Here is a 24,660-nt window from a genome sequence, read left to right as displayed (position 1 = left end):
AGGAATAATGGTTACCTCCAGGGAGGGAGGGGATGGAATGGCATTGGGGAGGACTCCCCGGGGACTTCAACTCTCAGAGAGATGTTTTCTTTATTTTAAATTACGGTAAAATACTCATAACATAAAACTTGCCGCCTTAACCGTTTTTAAGTGTATAGTTCAGTAGCCTTAAGTACGTTCACGTGGTTGTGCAGTATTGATGTTTTATTTTTTAAGTGAAGTAAATTGGAAGAAGTCCCACCTGCTAATAAAGCAGGACCATGGCATTGGCGTGCTAGTAAATGGTTAACTGCCGACTCTGGTGCAAGGCAGCCCTGACATGTAACGTTTGCCAATTTCCATGGTGTAAATACTCCCATCAAGTTACTAACTTGATGTCACTAATGGGAAGTTGAGTTTGCAAGCATGTTATACTTCTCCCTCCCTCCCTCCTTTCCTCCCTTCTTCCCTCTCTCCCTCCCTCTCTAGTATGCTTAAAGGAAATGAGCACACACGGAAGTATCAAGTTCCTATGTAAGAAGATCCTGGAAGGCCGCAGCAAAAGTGGAGAGCAAATCATTCTAAGCCCATCCCACATTATGTCAAATCTTTTCGATTATCCACAAATAAACACTAAAATGTTACCCAAGCCACACGTTAAATATAATATAATGTACGTGTGACTTTATTCGCAATCCAGCAGCTGCCTAGTTAATGTAAGGGCTGCATTTTGAAGCATTTACTTTAATATGTTACATAATTGCAACTCCATAGTTCTCTTTTCATGATTCAGACTCCCTGAGCTTTCCTCGGAGTCTGAACGACTTGGGTAAGCCCTAGTCTTGGGCTTAGACTGTGAGACATTCCGTATCTTCCAGAAAACCAAGGCTCAGAGAGGTCACTTGTTCACAGTCACACAGCAAGCGCGTAACGGAGCTGGGCTGAAGCTAGGGTCTTGTGGATTTCTTAGCCCTATTTTACGGATAAGGAGATAGATACTCAAGATGGCAAAGGGCTTTGACTAAAGGAAGCTGGGAGATGACTGCAGGCTTTCAGCTGCGAAATCCCCAAGACTCTGGGTTCAATCCACCTCAGTGCCTCTTACTGGGAGAGTCCCAAGAGGCTGGAGGCCGGAGGCGCCGTCATGGCGGCATGTCGGGCAGGCGAGTGGACGTTACGGCCACGACGCCTCACTGTTGTGCATTACCCTCCCCCACCTCTTCCAGAATCCCCTGTTCGTGGAGGCTAAGAAGAAGGTTTCTTACAACTGCTGCAGCCAGGGCACCATCTGCCTCCAGATCCAGATGCAAAAGAACAGCTTCACGCCCGGGGAGAGGGTCATCTTCACCACGGAGGTCAGCAACCAGACCGGCAAGTGCATCAAGACAGTCGTCTTTGCCCTCTACGCCCACGTGCAGTACCGGGGCTTCACCCCCAAGGCGGAGCAGCGGTCACGTATGGACAGCAGCACACTCCTCCGGCAGGAGGCCAATACCCAGATCGCGCCCTTCAACACCGCCAAGATCGTCAGCACCCTCGGCCTCCCGCCTGTGCTGTCTGTGAGCAGCGACGTGGCCGACAGCGAGATCATGAGCACCCAGTACGAGCTGGTCGGCACCGTCCACCTGCCCTGGTCCCTGACCTGCGTGAAGGCCAAGGTCCCCATCGTCATCACCAGGACCGCCTTGGACTCAGACAGCTGCCAGCCGCAGGAGGGGGCGGGTGTACCCGTGAGGGAGGATTGCCAGCATTAAGTGCCCAAACTTCTAAATATCGAGAGTTTTATCACTCTACCGGTGGCCCTTCCTTCGTCTTGCACAGGTGGCCTTCCCATGGGTCTGGGTGTGCGGGGGCACCTTGCCTGAGCTTCCCCAGGCTCCAGCCGCTTCGGCATCCATTTCTCCCACCACCCCCCCCAGAAAGGTCACGGCCAGAAGACAAAGTGAACCGACAAGCTGTCCTGACCCTGCCGCGAGTTCGTTAGCCAGCGCTCCAGACCCATCTCCGTGATGGAGTCTAAAGGTGCTGACCAGGGGTCCTCAGCCAGGTTCTGTCCTGCAGGGGACGCCGGGCCATGTCTGGGATATCCACGGGTTCACGAGTGTAGGGGTGCTCCTGGCACCAAGTGGGTGGGGGCCAGGACAGCCCGGGCCCAGGGAGTGATCTGGCCCCAAATGTCAGCAGTGCCGAGGGGGAGAGCAGTTCACGGGGAGCAGGTGGCCATCAAGTCCCAGGGCTGGGTCTATGGGCCTGTCACCCACATCGGCTCCTGCTGCTGCTCCCACTCACACCCCTCCTGGGGTTCCACCCACTCCACTTGGGGTAAAAGCCAAAATCGTGCCCGCAAACGGCATACACGATGGCCACCTCCAGCCCACCGGCAAGCAGGAGCTCTCCTCCCAAATCTGCCCGGAGCCTGCTCATGTCCCTCCCCCCACCGCCTCAGCGTGCTTCCGTCCGTCCGTCCGTCCGTCCACCATCTCCACTCACCTGGACCAGTGCGGTCACCTGCCCCGCCCCCGCAAATAAAAACCTAGAACACCCACTTAAACTTGAAGGTCAGAGAAACAGTAATTTTTTTTTTTTTCAGCATAAGTATATCCCGCACCATACTCGGGATATACTTAAGCTTAAAATATCATCCGATGTTTATCAGCTCTTCCAATGTGAGCCAGCGACCTGGACGTTATCCCGCAATCCAGTTCCCCAAGCAAGTAGAAGACCCTCCGCACAGATCAGGCCCCCTCAGTCCTCGACCTAAAACCTTCACCGTTCCCACAGCACCGGCCTTGGCCCACCAGGCCCTGCAGGGCCAGGAATGGACCGGAGTCTGGTTTTCAGGCTCATGACTCTGAAATGTTTCTCCAGGCAACTGCAGGCTGTAAAACACACCCGCAGCTGCCTTGCCTGCCGCAGGCAGGAGGCATATAAACTTGCATGGCAGCCCTCCACCCCACCCCCCGCGGCATCCTGGAAGATTCCGGAAGAGGCGGCAGGTAACGCCAACGGAGCCACTGTTGCAGATCCAACTTTTCTTGGGAAGCGGGGCAGACAGGATACACAGATTTATTTGTCTTCCATTTTGGGGGGTGGAGGCAAAGACCCCTCACTTTTAACCGTTTTCAGGGTATCTGCAAAGGAGCCAGTGGGGTGGGTGTCCTGGCTCCCCGGAGGGGGTCCCAGCGTGGGGAGGTGCCCCCGTTGCCTTGGGTGTGGGATCTTCGCTTTGCACAGGACAAAAGGATCCATCCCTGGTGTGGCATCATCAGGCTGCCTCACTTCCCAGAAACTCACAAAAAAACTTGGCCGGGGTAGGGAGGTGGGGCGGGGGTCTTGCATCACCTAATGTCCTCAGCCCCAGCATCCTCCAGGCTCCGGGGGCCAGGTCTGGGCAACCCCCACATCCCTGGAACTAGGTCCAGAGCGTTGTGTTCTTCAAAGCTGCAGAGCCAATGCACGTCCTCCAGGAAGGCTTCCAGTCTTGCCTCTCCCAGCCCCGGTTCCCTTCCTCCATCCAGCCCTGACCACGTGCACTGCAAAGGCCTATGTCTAGCTCTGCTCCACGCCTGGGGGAAATTAAAGTGTGTCAGGGGGTGGGGCACGGCAAGCGTCCTCAGGGCACCAGCACCACCCCACACCCGAGTATTTGCTGAATGGACACGCCGCTGACCTCTGAACTATGTTTGGACTGTGTGACTCAACTGAAAAACGTCTGCGTGTAAGCGGACCTGAGAAGTTCAGACCCATGTTGTTCAAGAGTCGAGTGTGTCACGACAGGACGCTGCTCTTCCTGGGTGGTGGATAACAGCATTCCAGCGGGCCGGCCAGCGAGCGTCCCTCACGGGCGGGGTGTCGTCAGGCTGTGGGGGGCACCTCTGAACCCGGAGGCGGCCTCGAGCTCGTCCCCAGGCTGATCCTCACTTCCTTTTGGTTTGGGGCGAGTGATTTCTCCTCTCTGGGCCTCAGTTTCCCCATTCTGTCAAATGGAGAGAATACTATTCACCCATAGGGCCTGGAGGTCCTTGTCACCTCGCTGTCCATGTCTTTTTTATCGCTTTAGACTTTTTATTTGGGAAAATTCCAGCCGCACAGAAGCGAGGTCAGGGGATACGGTCGACAGGCGACCTCGCCCTGGCGCCCCAGCCGCTGACGGTGACCATGCTGGCTCTCCTCCTGTCCAGCATCATAGCGCTTCATTGCTACATCCCATGAGCTTAGAATCAGAAACTTCTAGAAAAGCACAGTACTGTTGTCTCTCAGAGGGTTTATGCGGAGACAACAGTACCCTCTCATACCTGTGCCCCACATTCCACTTTCCCATGGTCCCACGTCTTTGTTATTGTAGCAATATATAAGTAATGTAAAATTTATCGTCTTAGTCATTTTCAAGCACAGCTCAGCGGCATTAAGCACATTCACATTGCTCTGCCACCGCCCGTCTCCAGAACGTTCTTCTCCCCACCGTCCGTCTCCAGAACGTTCTTCTCTTCCCAAACTGACCCTCTGTCCCCATGAAACGCTCGCTCCCCTCCCCTCCCCCAGCCCTGGCCCTACCATCTACTTCCTGTCCCTATGGATCTGACTCCTCTGGGGACCTCCTGTGAGTGGGATCACATGGTATCTGTCCTTCTGTGTCTGTGTCCTTTCACTCAGCATAGTGTCTTCAAGGGTCCTCCATGCTGTCACATGTATCAGAATCTCCTTTTTTAAGGCCGAATAATATTCCACTGTCTGGACACCAGATGTGTGCATCCATCATCCATCGATGGCCATTTAAGCTATTTCCACCTTTTGGCCGTTGTGAATAATGCTGCTGTAGGCACAAGTGTACAATAAATATTTTTGAGGCCCTGCTCTCAATTCTTTTGTGTATATACCCAGATATGGAATGCTAGATCGTATGGTAATTCTATGTTATTTTTTTGAGGAACTGCTGTATTGTTTTCTACCGCAGCTGCATCATTTTATATTCTCACCGAGCGCATCTTCTACAGTTGGGATTTGTTTTTTGGGGGGAGGGGAAGGGCAAGGAGGTAGAAACAAATCCAGGCTCCAAGGGGGATCACAGGTTGCATTTTCCTGACATGTTTCTTCATCTCTTTTTTTCATCTAGAACCTTCCCCTGCCTTTTTTTTGCGTGTTTCATGACTGTTGGTTTTCAGGGGTCTGGGCCAGGTATCTTCTAGAACCTCCCACGATCGGCTGTTTCCTCACAATCAGATTCGACGTGTTTTTGACACTGAGCAGTTTCGGGAGGGCTGTCGCGTCCCCCTCGGTGCATGGTGCCAGGAGGCACGTGCTCCTGATTTGTCACCTGACTGGTGATGTGAAGCTCGACCACTCGGCTCCAGTGCACCAACCGGATCTCCCCATCACAGGTGTCTTTTCGCCTTCGTAATGATGAGCGATCTGCGGGAAGGACATCTCCAGACTGTGTGACCGCCCCGTCTCGTGACCCCGGGACGGAGGCTTTTCCGACGCCACCCCCGGTGCCTGCTAACTTCCTAATCTCTCTGTAGCATTCCTTACAGCTGACCATTTCCACTTTCCTCAAACAGCCTGCTGACTTCCCTGATGCCACACCTTTCTCCCTCTCCCACTTCTCGGACTTTGGATTTTACGTTTCTGCTTTCTTCCAAGCCCCAGCAGCAATGCCTCCTCTTCCATGAAGCCTTCCAGCCATGCCGGGTCCTAAAAGATGGATGGCCTTCCAGGTTCGTTTCCGTAGACACCCCCATTCCACTGTGTACTCAATTTTGAACTCGGAAACAGCAGGTGGAGGGACCGGACGTGGTCCTACGGCTTATGGGGAAACGCTTGGAGTGTTTTTCTTTGTTGATGGGATGGAGAGTGAGGATTTGAGAAAATAGGTTTGAAAATCACTCCAATAGCCCTGTGGACGAAATAGAGTTGAGAGAGAACACAGTAGATCTGAATGATAACAGAAATAATTAGAAAAATAACACCATGGCACAGACTGGCTCCATGTCCATCAAACTGCTTCCTCCTGGGCATGTGGCTGGACTACATTTCCCAGCATCCCTTCCAGTTAGGTAAAGCCACATGACTGATTTGGCCAATGGGATGTAAGAGGAAGTGATATAAGTCACTTCAAGCCCGCTCCCTTAAAAACTTAGAGTCCGTCTGGTTCTGTCTTTCCCCTTTTGTCAGCTGCTTGGAGAGGACTGAAGGAGAGCTGCCCAGGAAACTCCATCTGCACGTGACTGCCACAGACACAAGAAATAAAACTTCACTGAGTAAACACCCTCCACTGGAATTGAGAACTGGTCCTTCCGGCCACTGGTCTACCCTAGGATTTCTCCACCAACATGACATTCGGGGTCAGATCATTCTTTTTATAGGGAACAGTCCTGCACGTTGTAGGATGCAGACGGCCATCGCTGGCCAGTAGCACTGCCCCCGACCCCCACCCCAGTTGCGACAACCAAAAATGTCTCCAGGCATTGCCTAGTGTCCCCTGGGTGTGCAGAATCACCCCCAGTTGAGATTCTCAAGCTACGTTTATGGAGGCCCTTGGGCATTTTGGGGACATGGACTCAATGTGGCCACAGCTATCCCGTCATCCCATCTTCTCCCTCAGCCCTCAGCTCTCCGTTGCCATACAGGCCCCAGCTAAGGGTCATCACAGACCTTTTATTCTCCTAAGTCCTGTTTGCGTTACTTCCTAAACAACGATTAAACCCGTCCACTTCTCTCCACCTCCCCTGCCGCCACCGGAATCCAGGTCACCATCCGTGGATGCCTGGACTGGTGCAGTAGCCACTCCCAGGTGGCCCGGCTTTCCCCTCTTCCCTCTACAGTTCACTCTCAACACAGTAGCTTGAAAGAGCGCTTTTCAAAACGCCTTTGTGATTACAGTCTCGACTGTGGCTGAAGGCGCCGCTTTCCGAGGTGGCGGGAGGCCTCCGTTCCTTGCCACGTGGGCTCCTTGGGTGTCCTCACAACATGGCAGCTGGCTTCTCCTGGAGGAAGTGATCCGACACAGAGAAAAGGAAGGCCACAATACTTTTTGTGACTTGGTCTCAGAAGTATCGGAAGTGACTTGACACAATCGCTTTCGCCATATTTTATTTATGAGAAGCAAGTTCAGCCCTAAGATCAGCTCACATGCATGGGGAAGAGACTCAGCTTCCACCTTTTAAAAATTCTGTGGATGTATTTTTTAAAACCACATTCTCCAACCAATTTCTCGGTGAATTCTACCGGATCCACCTTCAAAATCCTTCTAGATTCTTAACGTTTCCACTGTCCCTCCCCTGGTCCAGCGACCCGGGAGTCCATCGGCAGATGAGAAGGGACATACAACGTGGCATACGACTGAACATCATTCAGCCTTAAAAAGGAAGGAAACTGACGTGACTGCACTCACAGGAGGTCGCCAGAGGAGTCGCATCCATAGAGACAGGAAGTAGACGGTGGAGCCAGGGGCTGGGGGAGGGGAGGGGAGTGAGTGTTTAAGGGGGACAGAGTTTCAGTTTGGGACGATGAGAAAGTTCTGGAAACGGATGCTAGGGATGATAGCACAACAATGTGAGTGAACTTAAATGCCACTGAATGGTACACTTCAAATGGTTAGGATAAATTAAGATAAATTTTATGTCGTGTATATTTTACCAAAATTGAAAAATTTTTAAGTAGTTACTATCCAACCCTTCTATGGTGCTGACTGTGTCCCAGGCTCTGTGCTCAGATATGTTTTGCCTCATTTAATCCTCTCCATCGTCTCTGAGCCAGGGACATGATCGTTACCCCCATTTTACAGGTGAGGCTCATAGAAGTGCAGAGACTTGCCCAAGTTCTCACAGCCAGGATTAGATCTCTGACCACTGTGCATACCGCCCCTCCCTGGACCACAGAGCCGCTTACCATTACTGCTTCAGCCAAGAAGGAAGGGACCCGTCACACAGATGCAGAGCTGAGGCCAGGGTCCCTCAACGTCGGTCCCAGGCTAGGACGGGGACCCAGGAGGGTCTGAGCCCGCACAGCTACTGCAGGCCTGACGTGCGCAAAGGGGGCTTCTATACCAGCGAGTGCAGGGGCCTGCGCTGGCGGTGTGGGTTTGCGTCTTTCCTTATGCCGCTACTCTGGGCCTCAGTTTCCTGTGCCACAAAGCTTAAAAGGGTACTATGGAAGCATCCAATGGTAACGGGTCCCCAGGGGGCCAGGAGTCCAAAATACAGGCTTCCCGAACCTCCGTTTCTTCATTCGTAACATGAAGGTAATATTTAATAACAATGACTATTATTATTAATATTATTTTTTCGCCTCGGCAAGACTCGACATTTGGGGCTGGATTGTTCCCAGGGGCACTTTGGGGTGTCAAGTAGCATCCCTGGCCCCACCCATTCCATTCTAGGAGCACCCCCCTTAGTCAAGAAAACCAAAAATGTCTCCAGACCCCCAAGCATCACCGAGGGGTTGAGAACCCCTGTTCACATAACACGGCTGGGGGCCGACACCGAGTTAGCCCGAGAGCAAATGCCACTGAGATTCCCAGCTCTTTATTTGCTGTGTGGCCCCAGGCATGAGCCTTGGTTTCACCATCTGTAAGCTCCCACTCATCACTCACCCCTCCCTCTTGAAGACCTGGGACCAAACCAGCCAATGTCTATAAACTGCATCGGCCAAAGTAAGCGGTCACTCACGGGCCTCCTGCTTATCCCAGGCTGAGGTTTTCTGGAAGATTCCGAGCCTCAGTCGCAGCCCCGGAACCCTCCCCCCGGCTGCCTCCCCTCTGGGCCCCAGCTTCAGGGGACCACACAGGCGGGCGTTGGGAACACTTCCTGTGCGGTGGCCCGCGCTGCCCACGGACCAGGTGGGCCAACGGGAGAACACAGCTGGGGCCGCCCCACTTCCTGCCCCAGGAGGCGCCTCTCACGCTCCTTCGCCCCCACCCCAAAAATAACATCCCCCCCCCCGGAACCAAAGCTGCCGGCACCAGCTGCAGCCTCCAACTCGGGGCACACAGGACAAGCGGGGGCCAGCAGCTGCCACCGTGATGCCTGCCCTGCTGGGAATGTCCTTTCCCCCACCGCATTCCAATCTCAAAGGGGTGACCTGGCCTCCCCCCTGGTCTGAGACACATGAGCTCTAAGCAGGCAGGGCCGGTGGGGGAGGGTTCTCCTTTGCCATCCTGCGTGACAGAGGGCCCTCTCTGGCCTGAACTCCCAGATCCGAAGTGCTTCTAATCTTCACCTCAAGGGACTATTTTGGGGGGTAAGGGGCTGGTTGCCAGGACAACAGTCCACCACCTCTGCCCGGAAACAAAGAAGCAGCCAGGAGAGCCAAGAATTGCATGTTCTTCCCCTGCCAACGTGACTGGCACATCCTGGCAGCTGGCACTCAGAGAGCCACAGTCCGACTGCTGGGTCTGGCCACCCCCGACAAGGCCATTCAAGGTGGGGGTGACAGGGGGGTGGCTGCGGCCTGGAGGGGGAGTGGCCCCTAGGCCTATGTCCTTCCGGTATCTTCTGATAAGGAAGCCTGTCTGCTCTGCCTACAGGACTTCGCGGAAAGGCCTGGGGGCCTCTGGCTCTGAGCTGGACGGGCCACCAGGGCCTAGGGGACAAAGGCCGCATGGAGACCTTCCTGCCGAAGGGATCCTCGGCCCAGATTTCATTGGGACCTGCTGGCCTGGGAGGCGCTGGCCCAGGGGACAGTGGGTCTTAACACGTTTCCCCTCCCCCAAGCCCGCCACCGCCTCGCAGGCGGCAGTGGACAGCTGGCGCCATGTGGGGGGCGCGTAAGACGGGCCAGGGCCTGCATGCTAAAAGACCCTGGCTTCCCGCGACAAGCCGGCCTGAGACAAAACCTTGCCTTCTGCCATCGGGCCACACTGGTCAGGCTGGGCCCCTGGTGGGATCTGCAGCTCAGGAGGACACGGGACAGCCTGTCAGAGCTGGGGGAGGGCTGCCGAGAGAAAAACACAGGCCACGCAGGTAAAGGAGGAATTTCTCAGCATAAGTATGTTCTTTGGGACACCTGGGACATACTTAAGGTAAAAGTATTCATTGCGCATCTAAATTCACGTTTAACTGGGTGTCCTGTATTTTTATGTGATAAGTCTGTCATCCTAGGCCGGAGCTCTGGGAGAGGCAAAGCTGAGCTCACCTATGTCCCCCCGAACTCACTCCTTGGCTGGTCCCAGCCTCAGACATGGACAGCCCCGCCGTGTCTCACACCCCCACCCTCCACACGACTCAGGGCCTCCAGCCAGCGGCCCACGGCAGCCTCCCCTTCTGAATCCCAGCCTGTCCTCTACCCTCTGCAGTCTCTCTGCCCTCTGCCCCCACCCTGCAGTTCCGGCCATCGGCTCCCACCTGCCCCCCTACAGCCGATCCTTGCCTAGCTGGGCTGCCCCAAAAGCTTTCTGTCTCTCAGGAGCGGGCGTGGGCCATAGCATCGGCCGGAGCCGGGCTCACTCCCTCTTCTGCCCACCGCCCTCCAGGCGAAAGCCCAAGTCCTCCCCGAGACCCACACTGCCCTGTGCGACCTGCCCCCATCCCCCACTCCCTGCCCTCACCCCCTCACTCTCTCCCCCTCGCCCACTCTGCTCCAGCTACATGGACCTCCTGGCTGTTCCTCCAACACGCCAGGCATGGGCCTGCCTCAGGGCCTTTGCACCAGCTGTGACTGCTGCCTGGAGCACACCCTGTCCAGAGAGCCACACGGTTAAGTTCAACGGCCTCCCTGCCACTAGGCCTCAGTTCCAACGTCACCTCCCCAGTAAGGTCTCCCTCGTCCATCTTATTTAAAATCGCAAACCACCCTGACTCCCCATCCGCCTTTCCCGCTGTATTTTTCTCCATGGCTCACACCCGCTTCTAATATATCATGTGACACGTGGTCTGTAGTTTGTCCCTGGCCCCTCCCCCTCCACGCGGGCAGGGGTCTTCTCTGTCTGGCTCACTGCCGTATCCTCAGCGGGGCACGCACGAGGCACTTAGTAAACGCTTCCTGAACGAACGAACACCACGGGGCTGGGGAGGTCCTCCTGCACCCGCCTCCACATTTCTAATCCCCCCTTTCCTTCAAGACTCACCCGAAGCAAGTCGGCTCATTTTCCTCTTCCGGGTCTCCTTCATCCTCAGGGCGGCCCGAGAGATTTTTCAGATACTCCAACCTGCCCATGCTGACCTTGTTCCAGAAGCTTCTGTGGCTCCTAGTGCTCTCAGGACTCTGCCAGCCTGATCCTTGCCCACCTCTCCTCCCCGACACCCTTGTCCCCACCTCCAGCCTCACTCTGCACCTTCGCACTCTGTTCCCCCTGCCTGGAATGACGCTCCTGTACCTTCACCTGCCGACTCCTATTCATCTCTCCTGCCTCGGCTTAGATCTCACCTCCTCCTGGAAGCCTTCCGGGAACCCCCACCCCCACCCACCTGGATCCAGCGCCTCGTCCGGCTCAACCATGCCTGTGCACCCCCATCGCGGCCCTGATCGCCCTCATTTTATCCACCTGGTCACCGGAGCCACTCGTCCATCAGACACAGGAGACCCCGCGAGGGCCTGCGACACTTTTAGGGACCCACAGAATGGTTTCGTTTTAATTTCTCTGAATATCAGAAGAAAAAATGAAAAAAATGATACCAGTGCAGTTATAAAAGATTATTTGTAATATTTTTCACGGAAGGAGGGACCTGCAACAGCAGAAGCACCTTGGGCCCCCGAAGGTCTTAATGAGGCCCTGCTGGTCCCACATGCGTCACCACACCAAACTACGAGTGCCCGTGAAGGCGGGAGTGGAGACCCGGTCCCCAGGGCTGCCCAGCACCAGCCTGGCACACAGCAGGTGCTTAATAATTGTTGAATGGTTGAATATCCAATGATCGCTGGTCCTCAGTGCCAGGCCTGGCATGGCCAGGGTAGGGCTGCCATAATAAGAGCTGCTTAATAAACAGATGGAAGCTAAGCAGGGTCAGGCCTGGTTAGTACTTGGATGGGACACCACCTAGGAAGACCAGGTGCTGTAGGCGTAAAAAATAAATTACAAAATAAGAGATTGTAAGCTGACCAGTTCCTTGCGATCTGTGAGGTCAACCAAGGGTTGCCTCACCTAAAAAGAAATAAATGACAAATAAAAATAAACGGGTGGATTGACAGAGGGAAAGGTCGGAGGGCAGAGAGGACACCTGGACCAGGTGAGACCAGCTGGGGCCAGCAGCGCCATCTTGTGGTACAATGCTGGCCTGCCTCTTCCTCCCCTCCACTCAGTGGAAAAGTACTTGAGTTTTCAGAGCCACAACTGGAAGGAGTTGGAATGGAGGAGGAAGGGGAGGGGAGGGGAGGGGAGGAGGGAGGGGAGGGGAGGGGAGGGGAGGGAGAGGCCAGGCAGAGGCCAGGCAGGCAGAATCTCAGAAACAAAGACTCTGAAGACTGACCACCCTGGGTCCAAACCCCCGGCTGCCCATATCTGGCTGTGTGACGGGGGCGGTACACCACCTAACGGATCCTCCGCTCTCTCCTCCAGAAAGCTGGAAAAGTCAAAATCAGGCCTCTGGATAACGCGATGAAATAGCGCAGAAAACAGCAGCTGCTTCTCACCTCCCACCCTGGGCTCCTGGACGGCTGATGCCCTTGAGGAGGTAGCTGAAGGCTACCGGCCATATCTCCCAAGGCTGGGAGGTGACAGTCCATCCCTAAGAAGACATGGCCGGGGCAGAGAAGGAAAAATGGGTGCCAAACTAGCAAAATAAAAAGAATGCCCGGCTCCGACCGAATTTCAGATCGACAATGAATAATACGCGAGTATAAGTGTATTCCAAATAGCACGTGTGGTAGACCCATACCTCCAAAATGCATTCATCGCTGACCTGAAATTCAAATTGAACTGGGCAGCCTGAGTCTTATCTGGCATCCCCGGCATCAGGGAGCCTGGGGAGGTAGGCAGGAAGGCTTCCAGGAGGAGGGGGCAGTGCTGGTGAGGAGAGAGGGGTCCAGCTGCCCTTTCCTTCCCCTCCCCCACCCCCATGTGCTCGCACACAGTGGCAAATGCCCTTGACTCCCCCTCGCAAGGGACTGGACGTGGCAGTTGATCCCCCCATACCAGGGAAGCAGGTGGGCATGACCGTTCTCCTTTCGTTCAGAAGATGGGGGGCAAAGTTACCAGGACTTTATTTTTCCAAATCAGAATTGTGTTATAGCCCCTTGACCAGAAATATTGTGGCCACTTCCCAGCACGGAAGGCCACTCGGAAGCTGAAGGCTACCATGAATATCTCCCAGTGACTTTTGACCTGGGTGAGTTTGGACAAGTCACTTCACCTCTCTGAGCTCTAGACATCCCTGACCCCTTCTCTTCCACTCCTCCCCGTCTCACACTCTGCTCCAGCCGCATCGGCTTCTGGGCTGCACCTCCGACTCACGAGGCATAGTCCAGCCTCAGGGCCTTTGCACATGCTGTTCCCTTGATCAGAAACACTCCTCCCAGATCTCTCCGTGGCTCCTTCCTCTCCTCCCTCATTTCCGTATTCAGGGCACTCAGCGAGGCCTCCCCTGAGCACCTGTTAAAGGTTGCAGCCCCTGCATCTTCGATGCCAGCCCCTTGTTTTTCTCAGGAGCACTTACCACCACCTGACCCGATATGCATTTTACTCACTTATCTTGTTTATTGTCCGTCTCTCCCACTGGGTGCTGAGCGCCACAAGGCCAGGATCTGTTTTACTGCTGTGTCCCCAGCGTCCAGCATAGCAGCTCATCAAAAACTGCCGAATAAATGAACAAGTGTAGGAAAAAAGGCCTGCAAGCAAATGTAAAGTGCGTATCTGTCATAGTCTATTGCTTCAACCTTTCGCTTGCAAATCTAACTGAAGGTGGCTACTTCAATGTTAATATTCAGCGTCTTGGTATGCAACAGCCACGGGGCGCATATTGGATGGGACGGAATTCTAGGACGTTCCTAACATCTCAGAAAGCCCTGCTGCACAACATGAGCATAGGCTCTCTCAAAAAAATATGCTTAGTCACAGGCACACAATTCTTCCTGTGTTCTTACCAGAAAGTCCCACCCCAACCCACATAATTAGCAGAGGTGGCAAACTGCTGGCCCCTGGACTGGATAAGGTCCCAGATGGCCTTTATTTGGTCCAGTAGTTTTTCTAAGAGGCCGCACATTGCTTCTACGGTCCGGAATTCCCGTGGATCCATGCATCCTGGGGTAGACCTCCACAAGGCTGCTTTCTGCCACTTGCTGCTACCCCATTTACCTCCTGCTTGGCCCGTAGGGACCTCTGAGTTTGAGACCTTGGTTTATAGACCGAGAGAACAGAGGCTGGCTTTTTAAAGGGGGAAAAAAACATCCCAGTGGGTTTGGCTTCAGGAAGGGGTTGATCCAGTAGCCGGATGCAGGAGTTGGCCCCTGCATTGCCCCTGGAGGCCGTCTCTGGGCCTCAGTTGTCTCATCTGTAAAATGGGGATAGAGGGACACATAGTTTGGGAGGATTGAGTGGCACTATAATGGTCGGGGCGGGCAGAAGGCGCTGGATATCTGTTCACCGCAATGGTTAAAGCTGTTCACTAAAGCTGGGTCGGGTCCGGCTCCTCACGCTCGCGCCCCCAGTGGGAGTGTGGCCCCTGACACGCCGAGTTCTCGCAGAGTCGGTTTGGCCACCGGAGAAAGGGGGGCCCGGGGGACCTCAGGGACGCATCGCCTCGCTCTAACAAGTGCATAGGGTCTCCAGGTGGGCCGGGGCGCCCTTGGCGTCGGGTCGGGGTAACCGCCTCAACACCGGGCGCTGGGCGGAGGGCGCGTGCCCCTCCCCGCGACCGGGCGTGCGGCCCCTACAGGACTTCACTTGTGGCTCCAACGTTCAGGGCCGGGAGGGGGCGTGGCCTAAATGACCCCACTGCATTGGTCCTCCGGCCCGTCACTCCCAGGTGCCCGCCCCCCAATATAAAGGTCCGCCCTGGACTGGCCCAAGACAGTTTGGGAGTCAACTTTAAAGTCGTTGTCGCCGCACCCCGGACGTCCCGCTGACCGCGGTGAGAGGCGGGGGTGCCGGAATGCGGTAGGGGGGACGGTGACCGCGAGTCCTGGGGCGCCCCAGGGGAGGAAGGGGCGGGGAGGGCCTTCCCGGGGCCTCCGCTGGTCCCTACGGCCGGGGGGAGGGGTCTCCAGCCCCGGCTGAGCACCCCGCCCCGGCAAGTCAACTTCGGGAACTGGCTCAGACTTTCCAACTCTCTCCTCTCCGTTCGTGGGACTTTCGGTGGGGAGCTGCGAACGAGCCCTCTAGACGTGGCAGTATAAAGCGGGGTACGGATCCCCGGACTGAAACCACATCCTCTCCAAATTTAACGTGTGCTTTATTTGCAAACGCAGCTTGGAGGCTCGCCGCCGCGGGTCCTGCACAGGAATTCCGCCCTCCCGGGCCCCCAGACCCCTCCCTCTCTTACCGGGGAGCAGTCCTTCTGCCCAGCACAGCCCGTCCCCTGCAGATGGTCTCACCTCCTGGGGCCCTCTCTCGCCCCGGCTTCTGACCCCCAGCTGCGGGTGGGGAGGTCGCGAGCAAACCCCGCCCCCTTCCTCCGGATGGATGCGGCGCAGAGGCCTGCCCCTCCTGATCTGAGTCCTTGGGACCTATGTCAGGACTGAGACGAGGGCCCGGGCCTGGGACCTTGGACTCTGGGAACTTTGGAAGTTGGATCTTAGCGAATCCTGGCTGCAGCTGGAGGGCATTGCGACTCCATCCAGTTCCAGCCCACTCTTCCCCTGGCCGCTGGGGCGACATCTGTCATAGTTGCCCCTGGTTAAACTCATTCACGGAGGGGATTGATGGACAGAGGGGATGAGAGGGGTGGCCTCTAAGCTGCCAGGTGAGCTCAGGCTCTGAGGAAGGTGAGTGGAGGAATAGGACTCAGGTGATGATCGCCAGGGGCAGGTGACTCCTCACCCCTAGTCATAAGCAGGGAGCCCATTCCTGGCTGGCTTCACCCTTCGGATCTGTTTACTGAGGAACTGCTCTGTGCCAGGCTGAGCGTCACGTGTGCAGCCTCTCCCCCAGTCCGCAGAGACTCCGAGCTAGGAGCGGTTATCCCCATTGTCTGGATGTGGCGAGCAAGCTCCGAGGGGTTGCTGCCTTCCCCAGCTCCCACGTGAGTGGCAAAGCTGGGGTGAGAACCCAGTTTGGCCTCCAGAAGTGGTGCTCTCAAAACATCAGGTTCCACTGGGTGGAACACCTCTGGGCCCTCTTCCTCTCCAGCACATTCTCAGAATCAAGGTCAGAGGTTCTCAACAGGCTCACCCCAGAATTATCTGGGGGACCAGCCTTTAAGGCAGGCACTCCCGTTAGCCCCATTTTACAGGTGAGAGGACGCACCTTGCCCAGCATAGCACCCCCACGGCTCTTGTCTCCTGCAGACGTGTGCGTTAGATCCACCACCAGGGAAGCCTCCCTCACCCTTCCCACACCCCTCGGTCTGACTCGATGGGTCTGCAGTGGGGCCAGTCTTGTCTTTAGGCTTCATTTTGTTTGAACAGGTAATAGTATCTACCTGGCTCAAAAGCCAGAAGCCTGCCCCAGCTACCTGACCTTCCTCCCTGAAAAGTGGCCACTTTCCACAGTTTCCTGTGTCTCTTTGAAGATTCTGTGCAGATGCAAACACTTTTGCCTCATCCACACTCTGTCTCAACGATATCTTTGTCCATGTCAGTTACGTACAAATTGCCATTCTTTTGCCAGGCACTGGGCTAGCCCTTCAGGTTGTTGTTATTAGTGTCCTGTGGCGGCCACTGGTCCACCCGCACCTGCCCTCGTGGCAGGGTAAGCGGGAGACAGTCCTCGCAGTGAGGTTTCTAGGTCAAAGGGAAGATGCCTGTTGCCATCCACAGAGGTTTTTTGCACCATGGGTGTCTCTGGAGTACTGATACAGGTGAGAGTCCACGGAGAGCTGGCTGTACCCTGACCTTGCCCCTCAACGTGGGGCCCCAGATCAAGTGCATCAGCAGTACCTGGGAGCTCATTAGATAAAAATGCACTCTTGGGCTCTGCTGAATCAGCACCTGCTTTTGAACAGGGCCACGGATGGGTGTTCATGATTGCGAGGCAGGGCTTTCAGAAGTGGAGGGATGTCAGGGCAGGTGTGAACCCGGACTTCTCCCTGGAGGGAGGGGCCAGGCAGGCTGTACCCTGACCAATCCTTCTGTCCACAGTGCGTGCTTCTGAGAAATGTCTACCAACGAGACAGAAGCCCCTGCCAACACCCATGTGACAGCAGAAGAACCGGTACAGCAGGTGAGGAAGGGTTTAGGCTTCCCACATCACGGCACCGTGGCCGGGAGCCAGGGAGCTGCTGCCAGCACTTTGGGGTCAAGAGAGATCTTTCCAAGTGGGTGAGGGAGAGACAGCGGACAGAGCCCTAACAGGTGCCCCACTAACACATGGGGGCAGAACTGGGGTGCGGGTTGAAACTGCCTGGCCCTCCCGTGGCCCCCGGCCAAATGTTTCCTACCTCTGGAGGCTCTTAGAGTCCCCCTTCCGGGAAGTCAGTCCCTGTTCCTACTCCCCTTCCCCAGTTTAAATCAAGGTTAATTTGTTAAGGTGTCGTCCGTGTACCGTGAAATGCTCCCTGAGGAAGGGCACACTGCTCAGCTATCTCTGGTGAACTGCCGAATTACGCCATCACCACCATACGGTTCTAGAACATTTTTCATCTCTCCCAAAAGAGACCCCACACCCATTAGCAGTCACCCCCCAGCCCCACTTCCTCCAGTAGCCACTCATCTAGCTTGTCGCTATGGATTTGCCTATTTTGGGCATTCTATAGAAACAGAAACATGACATGAGACCCTTCTGTGTCTGGCTTTCACCGAGTGACGTTTTAGAGGTTGTTCCGTGTACTGTACGTCAGTGCTTCATTTCGTTTTTAAAATTGAGGTAAAATACACGTAACATAAAAATATACTATTCTGACCATTTTAAAGAGTACAGAGCAGTGGCGATAAGTACGTTCACGGTGTGCAACCGTCCCCACTCCCATCCATTCCCGCTATTAATAGTCCCATTCCCTCCCCACTCCCATAAATTCCAGAACTTTTTCCTACCCCAAAGGAAACCATCCCCACTATTAATAGCCCCATTCCCTCCGCCCAACGACCACTATTCCGCTTTCTGTCTATGGATTTACCTATTCTGGACATTTCTTATAAATAGAATCATGAAATCATTTTATAAAAATTGAACCTTCTCTGTTAGGTACCTCATCAGTGGAATCATACAATATTTGTCCTTTTGTGTCTGGCATAATGTCCTCGAGTTTCATCCACATTGTAAGCGGGTATCAGAATTTCCTTCCTTTCTAAGGCTGAATAATAGTCCATTCTGTGGGCAGCGGGGGGAGGGGAGACAACATTTTGTTTATGTCATGTCAGTGGACACTTGGGCTGCTTCCACATTTTAAGCTATTGTAAATAATGCTGCTATCAACATAAGTATGCAAATTGTGTGGGAGAGAGACAGAGCTGAGCAGGCTGCGTGGGCGCCAGCACCCGTCCTGGTCCCTGATTGGTTCATTTTTATGCAAATGAGGAATCCAAATTTGCAGTTTGATTGGTCCACATGGCATGGTCCTAATTGGTCAGAACCGTGCATCCTGATTGGTCATCATGGAGCCACTCTGGTCAATAAAGATGCAAATGAGGATGTAACTGTGCAGCTCCAATTGGACAGGGCGGGTCCCAACTCACTGGTGTAAACAGGATTCTGGGAAGTCCTTTATGAGGATAGGAACACAGTGCCGGAGGTTTGGCGGCTCAGTCCTGGCATCTCCGCGCTGCAGTGTGCCCGAGCGGCCTCTGTCGGCAGCGATTGCTGGACTCTGATTATTCATTTGGCCCCAGCTCACCACCAGGAGCCCTTCTTAGCTGATATGTTCTCTCTAGAGGTCCAGCACACTCAAGTACAAGTCTCGAGTGGATGTGCCGGGTAGATTCCCAGGAGTGGAATTGCTGGATCCCGTGGTAAATTTGTTACATTCCGAAGCGACCACATAGCCTTGTGGGTAAATCCTGGAGGCGGATGGCCTGAGTCCAAGGCCCAGCTTTGCCACTGGCTGGTTTTGTGAACTTGGGTGACTGACTGGGCCTCAATTCGCCCATAGAATAAGACTTCCCATCTCCCAGGACTGCCGATTAAGTTATGCAAACAGCACCCGTGGGAGTTAGCACTTCTGCTGGCAGGCATTTTACACGCGTGATCTTTGCAGCCCAAGACAGAACGACTGTGTATTGTGTGGATGGGAAACCGAAGCTCAGAGTGGCTTATGGCAGCTACTCAGTTCTGTTCTTGGAGGGCAAAAGCAGCTGTATTCAGTGTATAAATGAATGGGTGTGGCTGTATGCCAATAAAACTTTATTTATAAAACCAAGTAGCAATAGAACAATTTTTTTCTTATTTATTGGGGTTACACTGGTTAATAAAATCATATAGGTTTCAAGTGTACAATTCAATAATATGCCATATGTGCATTGCATCGTGTTCACCACCCAAAGTTAAATTTCCTTCCGTCACCATATAGTTGATGTCCCACTGCCCCTATCTGCCTCCCCTCTTCCAAAAATATGGACTGCTTCGCGAATTTGCGTGTCATCCGTGCTCAGGGGCCGTGCCGGTCTCTCCTGTTCCAGTTTTAGATCATGTGCTGCAGAAGTGAGCGCATGATGGAATGTTATTCAGCCATATTAAGGAATGAAATTCTGACACATACTGCAGCATGGATGAAACTTAAGGACATGATGCTCAGTGCAATAATCCAGACGCAAAAGGACAAATATATGATTCCACTCACAGGAGGTCCTCAGAGGAGTCAGAATCACAGAGACAGGAAGTAGATGGTGGAGCCAGGGGCTGGGGGAGGGGAGGGGAGGGGAGGGAGTGTGTAATGGGGACAGAGGGTCACTTCGGGAAGAGGAGAAAGGCCTGGAGGTGGACGGTAGCACAGCATTGTGAGTGTCCTTAATGCCCGGTAAATTTTATGCTGTGCGTATTTTACTACAATTAAAAAGAAAACGGGAAGCACAGACACAGACTGCTGCTTGAACGAACCTTGAAAACATTACTCAGTGAAAGGGGCCGGACACGAAAGGCTGCAGACTTTGCGATTCCATTTATTTGAGATTTTTGTGCAAAACCTCTTAAGATCCCAAATTCTTCCCGAAGAGGCAAATTCATAGAGACCGAAAGCAGCTTAGTGGTTGCCAAGGGCCGTTAGGGGGTACGGGGCTCCTTTTCGGGGCAGTGGAAATCTTCTGGAATCAGACAGTGGTGATAGTTGTACGACCTCACGAAAGCACTGGAAACCACTGACCCGTATGAGCTTTAAAAATGGTGAAATTTTTGATGCGCGAACTAGATCTCAATAAAGCTATTTGGGGAAAAAAACAGGTGTGGGCTGGACTTGGCCCGTGGGCCATAGTTTTCAGACCCGTTTCAGACCCTAAGCTTGGCGAGGGCCTGGCACACAGTGGGCGTCGAGGGCATGTTCAAACAAAATGAGCTGCAGTGCCAAAATAAGGGAAGCCATTGGCGAAACCCCAAGGTTCCTGGCTTGTACATCTGCACGGGCGCAGGGCGGGGATGGGGGGCTGAGCCGTTTCTCTGGCCGGAGTAGGGGCGAAAGTGCGGGCCAGCTGAGTTTCAGGCCCAGCCCCCCAGGCACCCCAGCTGGCCTCAGCTACGTCTCTCTTGTAGCCCAGCGTGGTGGACCGCGTGGCCCACATGCCCCTTATCGGTGCCACCTGTAATATGGTGTCCGCGGCCTACACCTCCACCAAGGAGAGCCACCCCCACGTCAAGACCGTCTGCGAAGCGGCGGAAAAAGGTGTGAAGACCCTCACAGAGGCTGCCATCAGCGGGGCCCAGCCCATCCTGTCCAAGCTGGAGCCTCAGAGTGAGTATGGAACCTCCCCTCCTGGCTGGCTCGAGGGTGTCTGCCCCACCCCGGGTCCTGTCCTCCCAAACCAGCAGCAGCTGACCTTCCCGGGGACCCGAGGGATGCTCACGTGTGGTAACCGTCCTGTTTCGGGCTTGCCTCGCCTCCTGCAGTCGCATTGGCCAGTGAATACGCCCACAAGGGGCTGGATAAGCTGGAGGAGAACCTGCCCATCCTGCAGCAGCAGACGGAGAAGGTAACGGGCATGAGCCAGCGGGAGCCCCCGCAGGGACAGGGACCCGCCTGGCTATCGAGTCTGTGGTCCACCTTAACTAGCGTAGACAAGTGTGACGGCTTACTTACCCTCTGACGCTCCTGTCCAGTAGCGCTTCCTCCCTGGGCAGTTGGCCGAATGTTCTAAACGCCAGCCTGATCTGCTCAAAGCCCGCTCACGTCCTTCCCACCTTGCCCAGAGAAAAAGCCACAGCCCTCCCCACGACCCACGGGGCCCCGCCACCTCCCTGCCTCGTCACCCACCTCACTCGCCCCTCTTCAGCCTCACCGGCCTCCGTCCTCACCACTCAGTTCCTCGTGTGCCCATAGGCACTGGACACAGGGAGACAGACAGTCCTCGCCCTTATGGGACTTCTGTTCTGGGGAGGCAGGGAGAGCAGAGTCGCCCGGCTCAGTCGTACCCCAGGGCCTGGGCCCGTGCGGTTCCTGCGCCGTGGTTTCTGGGTCTCTGTTCTGACCGCACCCCTTCAGAGGCCTCCCTTCCCTCCGAGGGCCCTGCCCGCGTAGCGCTGTCCAGTAGAACTTTCTCTGATGCACGTGTTCTTTCTGTGCACTGTCCAATATGGAAGCCACCAGCCGTACGTGGCTACCGCGTCCTTGGAATATACCTAGTGTGACTGAGGAACTCAGTTACCAATTTTAATGATCGTAAATTGAAGCAGCTACTCTTAGTTTACAGCCATCGCCATCCGTTCTAGAATGCTTCATCACCCCGGGAAGAAACTTCACACCCTTTAGCTGTCACTCTCCTTCCCATCAAACACCTCGGCCCCTGGCAGCCGTGGATACCCCTGTCTCTGTGGATTTACCCGTACCCGGATGTTTCCTATAAGTGGAACCATGTAATACGTTCATGGCCTTCTGCGTCTGGCTTCTCTCACTGAGCACAATGTCCTCAGGGCTCGTCCACGTTGTAGCAGGTGTCAGAATGTCTTTACTCTCTAAGGCTGGGTAACGTCCCATCGCATGAATGGACCCCGTTTGGTTTATCCATTCCTTTGTCACTAGATCACTCTGAGTTGCTTTTATCTTTTGGCCGTTGTGAGTCATGCTGCTCTGAACATGGATGTGTGAATACCTCTCTGAGATCCTGCTTTCCATCAAATTGTATTTAATTTTAATACATTTAAATGGCCACGTGTAGCCAGTGGGTGATGTATCAGTGTGGCTCTGGGAGGGTGGAGGCGTGGAGGAGGCGGGCGGTGCGTCCGAGGCCACACAGCTGGAAGGTGTCAAGGCCAGGACTACCCAGGCCGCTGGCTCCTGAGCAAATGGTCTTCACCGTGACACTGGATTCATCGCTGACCCTCGAGAATCCCCCAGCGCTGGACCTCCTCCCCTGGGCCTCCTTGGAGATGGGCGTGTGGGGTGAGGGTACCCCAGCACGGAGGGAGTGCAGAGATGCTCATGCTGGCCTGTCTCGTAGGTCCTGGCAGACACCAAGGAACTCGTGTCATCTAAGGTATCGGGGGCCCGAGACGCCATGTCCAGCACGGTGTCCAGCGCCAAGGACGCAGTGGCCGCCCGAGCGACAGGGGCAGCAGATGCGACCCGGGAAGCCATGCAGAGTGGCGTGGACATGACCAAGTCGGTGGTGACCAACAGTGTCCAGTTGGTGGGCCAGATGGTGCTGAGCGGGGTGGATACGGTGCTGGGCAAGTCGGAGGAGTGGGCGGACAACCACCTGCCCATGACGGACTCCGAGCTGGGTGAGTGTGGCCCGCGGGCCAGCCCCCACCCCGACACCCCCACGCAGAGTCCGTCGGTTTGAATGACATTTAAATGAACAAATAAATGGCCGGTGGGTGAGGGGAAGAACAGAGGAGAGTCTGAGTGATTTAATTCAGGGATCTGGACACCTGCTGAGTCCCGGGCCCGATCCTAGACATAGGGACACAAGCAGTGAGCAGGCTGGAGGACGGAATCCATGACCAATTCTGGAAAGAAAAAACCGAAGGTGGGGCAGGCGGGGGCGGGGAGGGTTTCAGGACAGTGTGGGCTAGGGCAGCGTATGTTTAGAGGCCCCGTGGGAAGGTGGCATTTGAGCATAGAACTGGAGGTAGAAGGGAGCTAGCCATCTGAATACTTGGGTGAGGCCACAGCCCGTGCCAAGGCCCCGGGACAGGATCGTGCCTGGCGTGTTGGAGAAACAGCTGGGAGCCCCCTGTGGCTGGAGCAGAGTGGGCGAGGGGGCGAGAGGTAGGAGGGGAGGACCGGGAGGGAGGGGAGGGGGGCAGGTCACGCAGAGTCCTGTGGGTTTTACCCTAGGGAAGGGCTGTGGGCTGAGAGCGTGGACTGGCCCTGACTCAGGTGCTCACAGACGCCCTCTCTTGGCTGCTTTGGGGAGGACAGGCTATGAGGGGTGCGGGGGAGGGGGTGGGTGGACCTGGCCAACAAAAATGGGAGCTGGACCAGGTTGGGGCAGGAATGAAGATGGACAGACAGACTGGGGATGAAGCCACTGGAGATGAAGCAGCCTGTACCACGTCCTCGTGACCACGGCCGTGGCAGTGGGTCTTGATCCACGTTTGAGAGATGGCCCTCCTTGGCACACGTGCCGGGGACTGCAAACGTGCCCACGGCTGCGAGGGCCCACGAGGGCTGCCAGGAGCTAGACACCATGCTCCGTCCAGGGGGCAGTGGTGGCCCAGTCCCAGCCGACTGGCCAGAGCAGGTTTGTTTGAACAAGGAGACGTTTGGGAGAACTGGGAAAACCTTGAAGACAGACTGGACCAGGGTTCCCCGCCACGGGGCTGCCAGCTTTCGGGGCCGGGTCACTCTGCGGGGCATCCTGGGCACTGGCGGGGGGGTGGAGGACAGTTGAGCAGCATTTCCGGCCCCCACCCACTCGATGCCAGGAGCACCCCAGGTCGTGACAACCACAGATGTCCCCAGACGTGGCCCAGTGGCCCCTGGGGGGCAGAGTCGCCTCCCAGATGAGGCCCTCCGCTTTGCCCGTTCTGGCACTTCCTAAGTGGAACCGTGTGGTTTCAGAATGAGTTGGCTCCTCCTCATTACCTCCACCTCCGGCAGTGGGTCGCTGTTGAAAGAATTACTTCTTTCTCCGTAGCTGGGAAACTTCCGTGCAGAAAGTTCTCTGCAATTCGGATCACCCCACGGTACAGTTTGTTGAGGAAAAGCAGTGAAAATGGCCAGCCTTCCCCCCTTTATTTACTGTGGCATCACGGGCTGCTTCACCAGCACCCTCCATGGGTCGAATAGGGAGTCTTTATGTTTGAATACGTGGATTAAGAGGACATTTTCCAATCTGACAAGTTTATTTCACGGATGCTTTATTTGTCATTATTTTGGGCCACCTGGAGGCCCCCTTGAGTTGGCTCCGAGTCCCCATGATTCTCCCTGAGGCTCCTCGGTGGAAAGGGGAGGTTCCCTAATTTCTGGAGAGGCTCGATGTCCCGGACAGGGCTGGCGATCTTCAGCTTTGCATCACGTGGCTCGAACGTAGCATGTCACTTGTCCTTCGAGTTTCCACCACCCACCCGTG

The 24,660-nt window shown here is 55.1% G+C and overlaps 3 protein-coding genes and 1 non-coding gene across 14 annotated transcripts in view; 2 read left to right on the top strand and 2 right to left on the bottom strand.

The window, feature by feature from the left end:
- Positions 1 to 3,335, top strand: part of ARRDC5 (arrestin domain containing 5) — a 13,300-nt gene extending 9,965 nt beyond the window's left edge. Inside the window, exon 3 of the mRNA XM_006904119.3 lies at positions 1,206 to 3,335. Coding sequence (XP_006904181.2) covers positions 1,206 to 1,733 — 528 coding nt within the window. The 3' untranslated portion in view covers positions 1,734 to 3,335. The remainder of the gene's footprint in view (positions 1 to 1,205) is intronic.
- The window catches only part of LOC102896741, an 18,602-nt gene extending 2,832 nt beyond the window's left edge, over positions 1 to 15,770 (bottom strand). For 2 of the 10 annotated variants that reach the window (XR_003044766.1, XR_003044767.1), the window contains exons 1-2: positions 15,390 to 15,769; positions 13,597 to 13,702 (exon numbers count right to left, since the gene is read on the bottom strand). Coding sequence is in view for 1 of the 10 variants with exons in the window: in XM_025043388.1 (XP_024899156.1) it covers positions 12,442 to 12,638; positions 13,597 to 13,737; positions 15,442 to 15,724 (621 nt within the window). In the remaining 9 variants the exon portion in view is untranslated. The other 8 variants (XR_003044765.1, XR_003044763.1, XR_001516420.2 and 5 more) reach the window with 8 other exon arrangements.
- Positions 14,865 to 24,660, top strand: part of PLIN3 (perilipin 3) — a 15,604-nt gene continuing 5,808 nt past the window's right edge. The window contains exons 1-5 of one of the 2 annotated variants that reach the window (XM_006904120.3): positions 14,865 to 14,978; positions 17,146 to 17,227; positions 20,681 to 20,879; positions 21,035 to 21,117; positions 22,582 to 22,864. In XM_006904120.3, the coding sequence (XP_006904182.1) occupies positions 17,162 to 17,227; positions 20,681 to 20,879; positions 21,035 to 21,117; positions 22,582 to 22,864 (631 nt within the window). In that variant the 5' untranslated portion in view covers positions 14,865 to 14,978; positions 17,146 to 17,161. Of the gene's footprint in view, positions 14,979 to 15,769; positions 16,866 to 17,145; positions 17,228 to 20,680; positions 20,880 to 21,034; positions 21,118 to 22,581; positions 22,865 to 24,660 lie in introns of those variants that run through there. The other variant, XM_006904121.3, reaches the window with a different exon arrangement.
- Positions 19,546 to 19,647, bottom strand: LOC112476110. The gene has a single exon (XR_003044962.1). It is a non-coding gene; the product is annotated as a U6 spliceosomal RNA (small nuclear RNA).

The sequence above is a fragment of the Pteropus alecto genome, unplaced genomic scaffold (genome assembly GCF_000325575.1).
Source record: "Pteropus alecto unplaced genomic scaffold, ASM32557v1 scaffold30, whole genome shotgun sequence".
NCBI lineage: Eukaryota > Metazoa > Chordata > Mammalia > Chiroptera > Pteropodidae > Pteropus > Pteropus alecto.
Note: the sequence above shows the minus strand (reverse complement) of the source record. Positions and strands in the feature narration are given on the sequence as shown.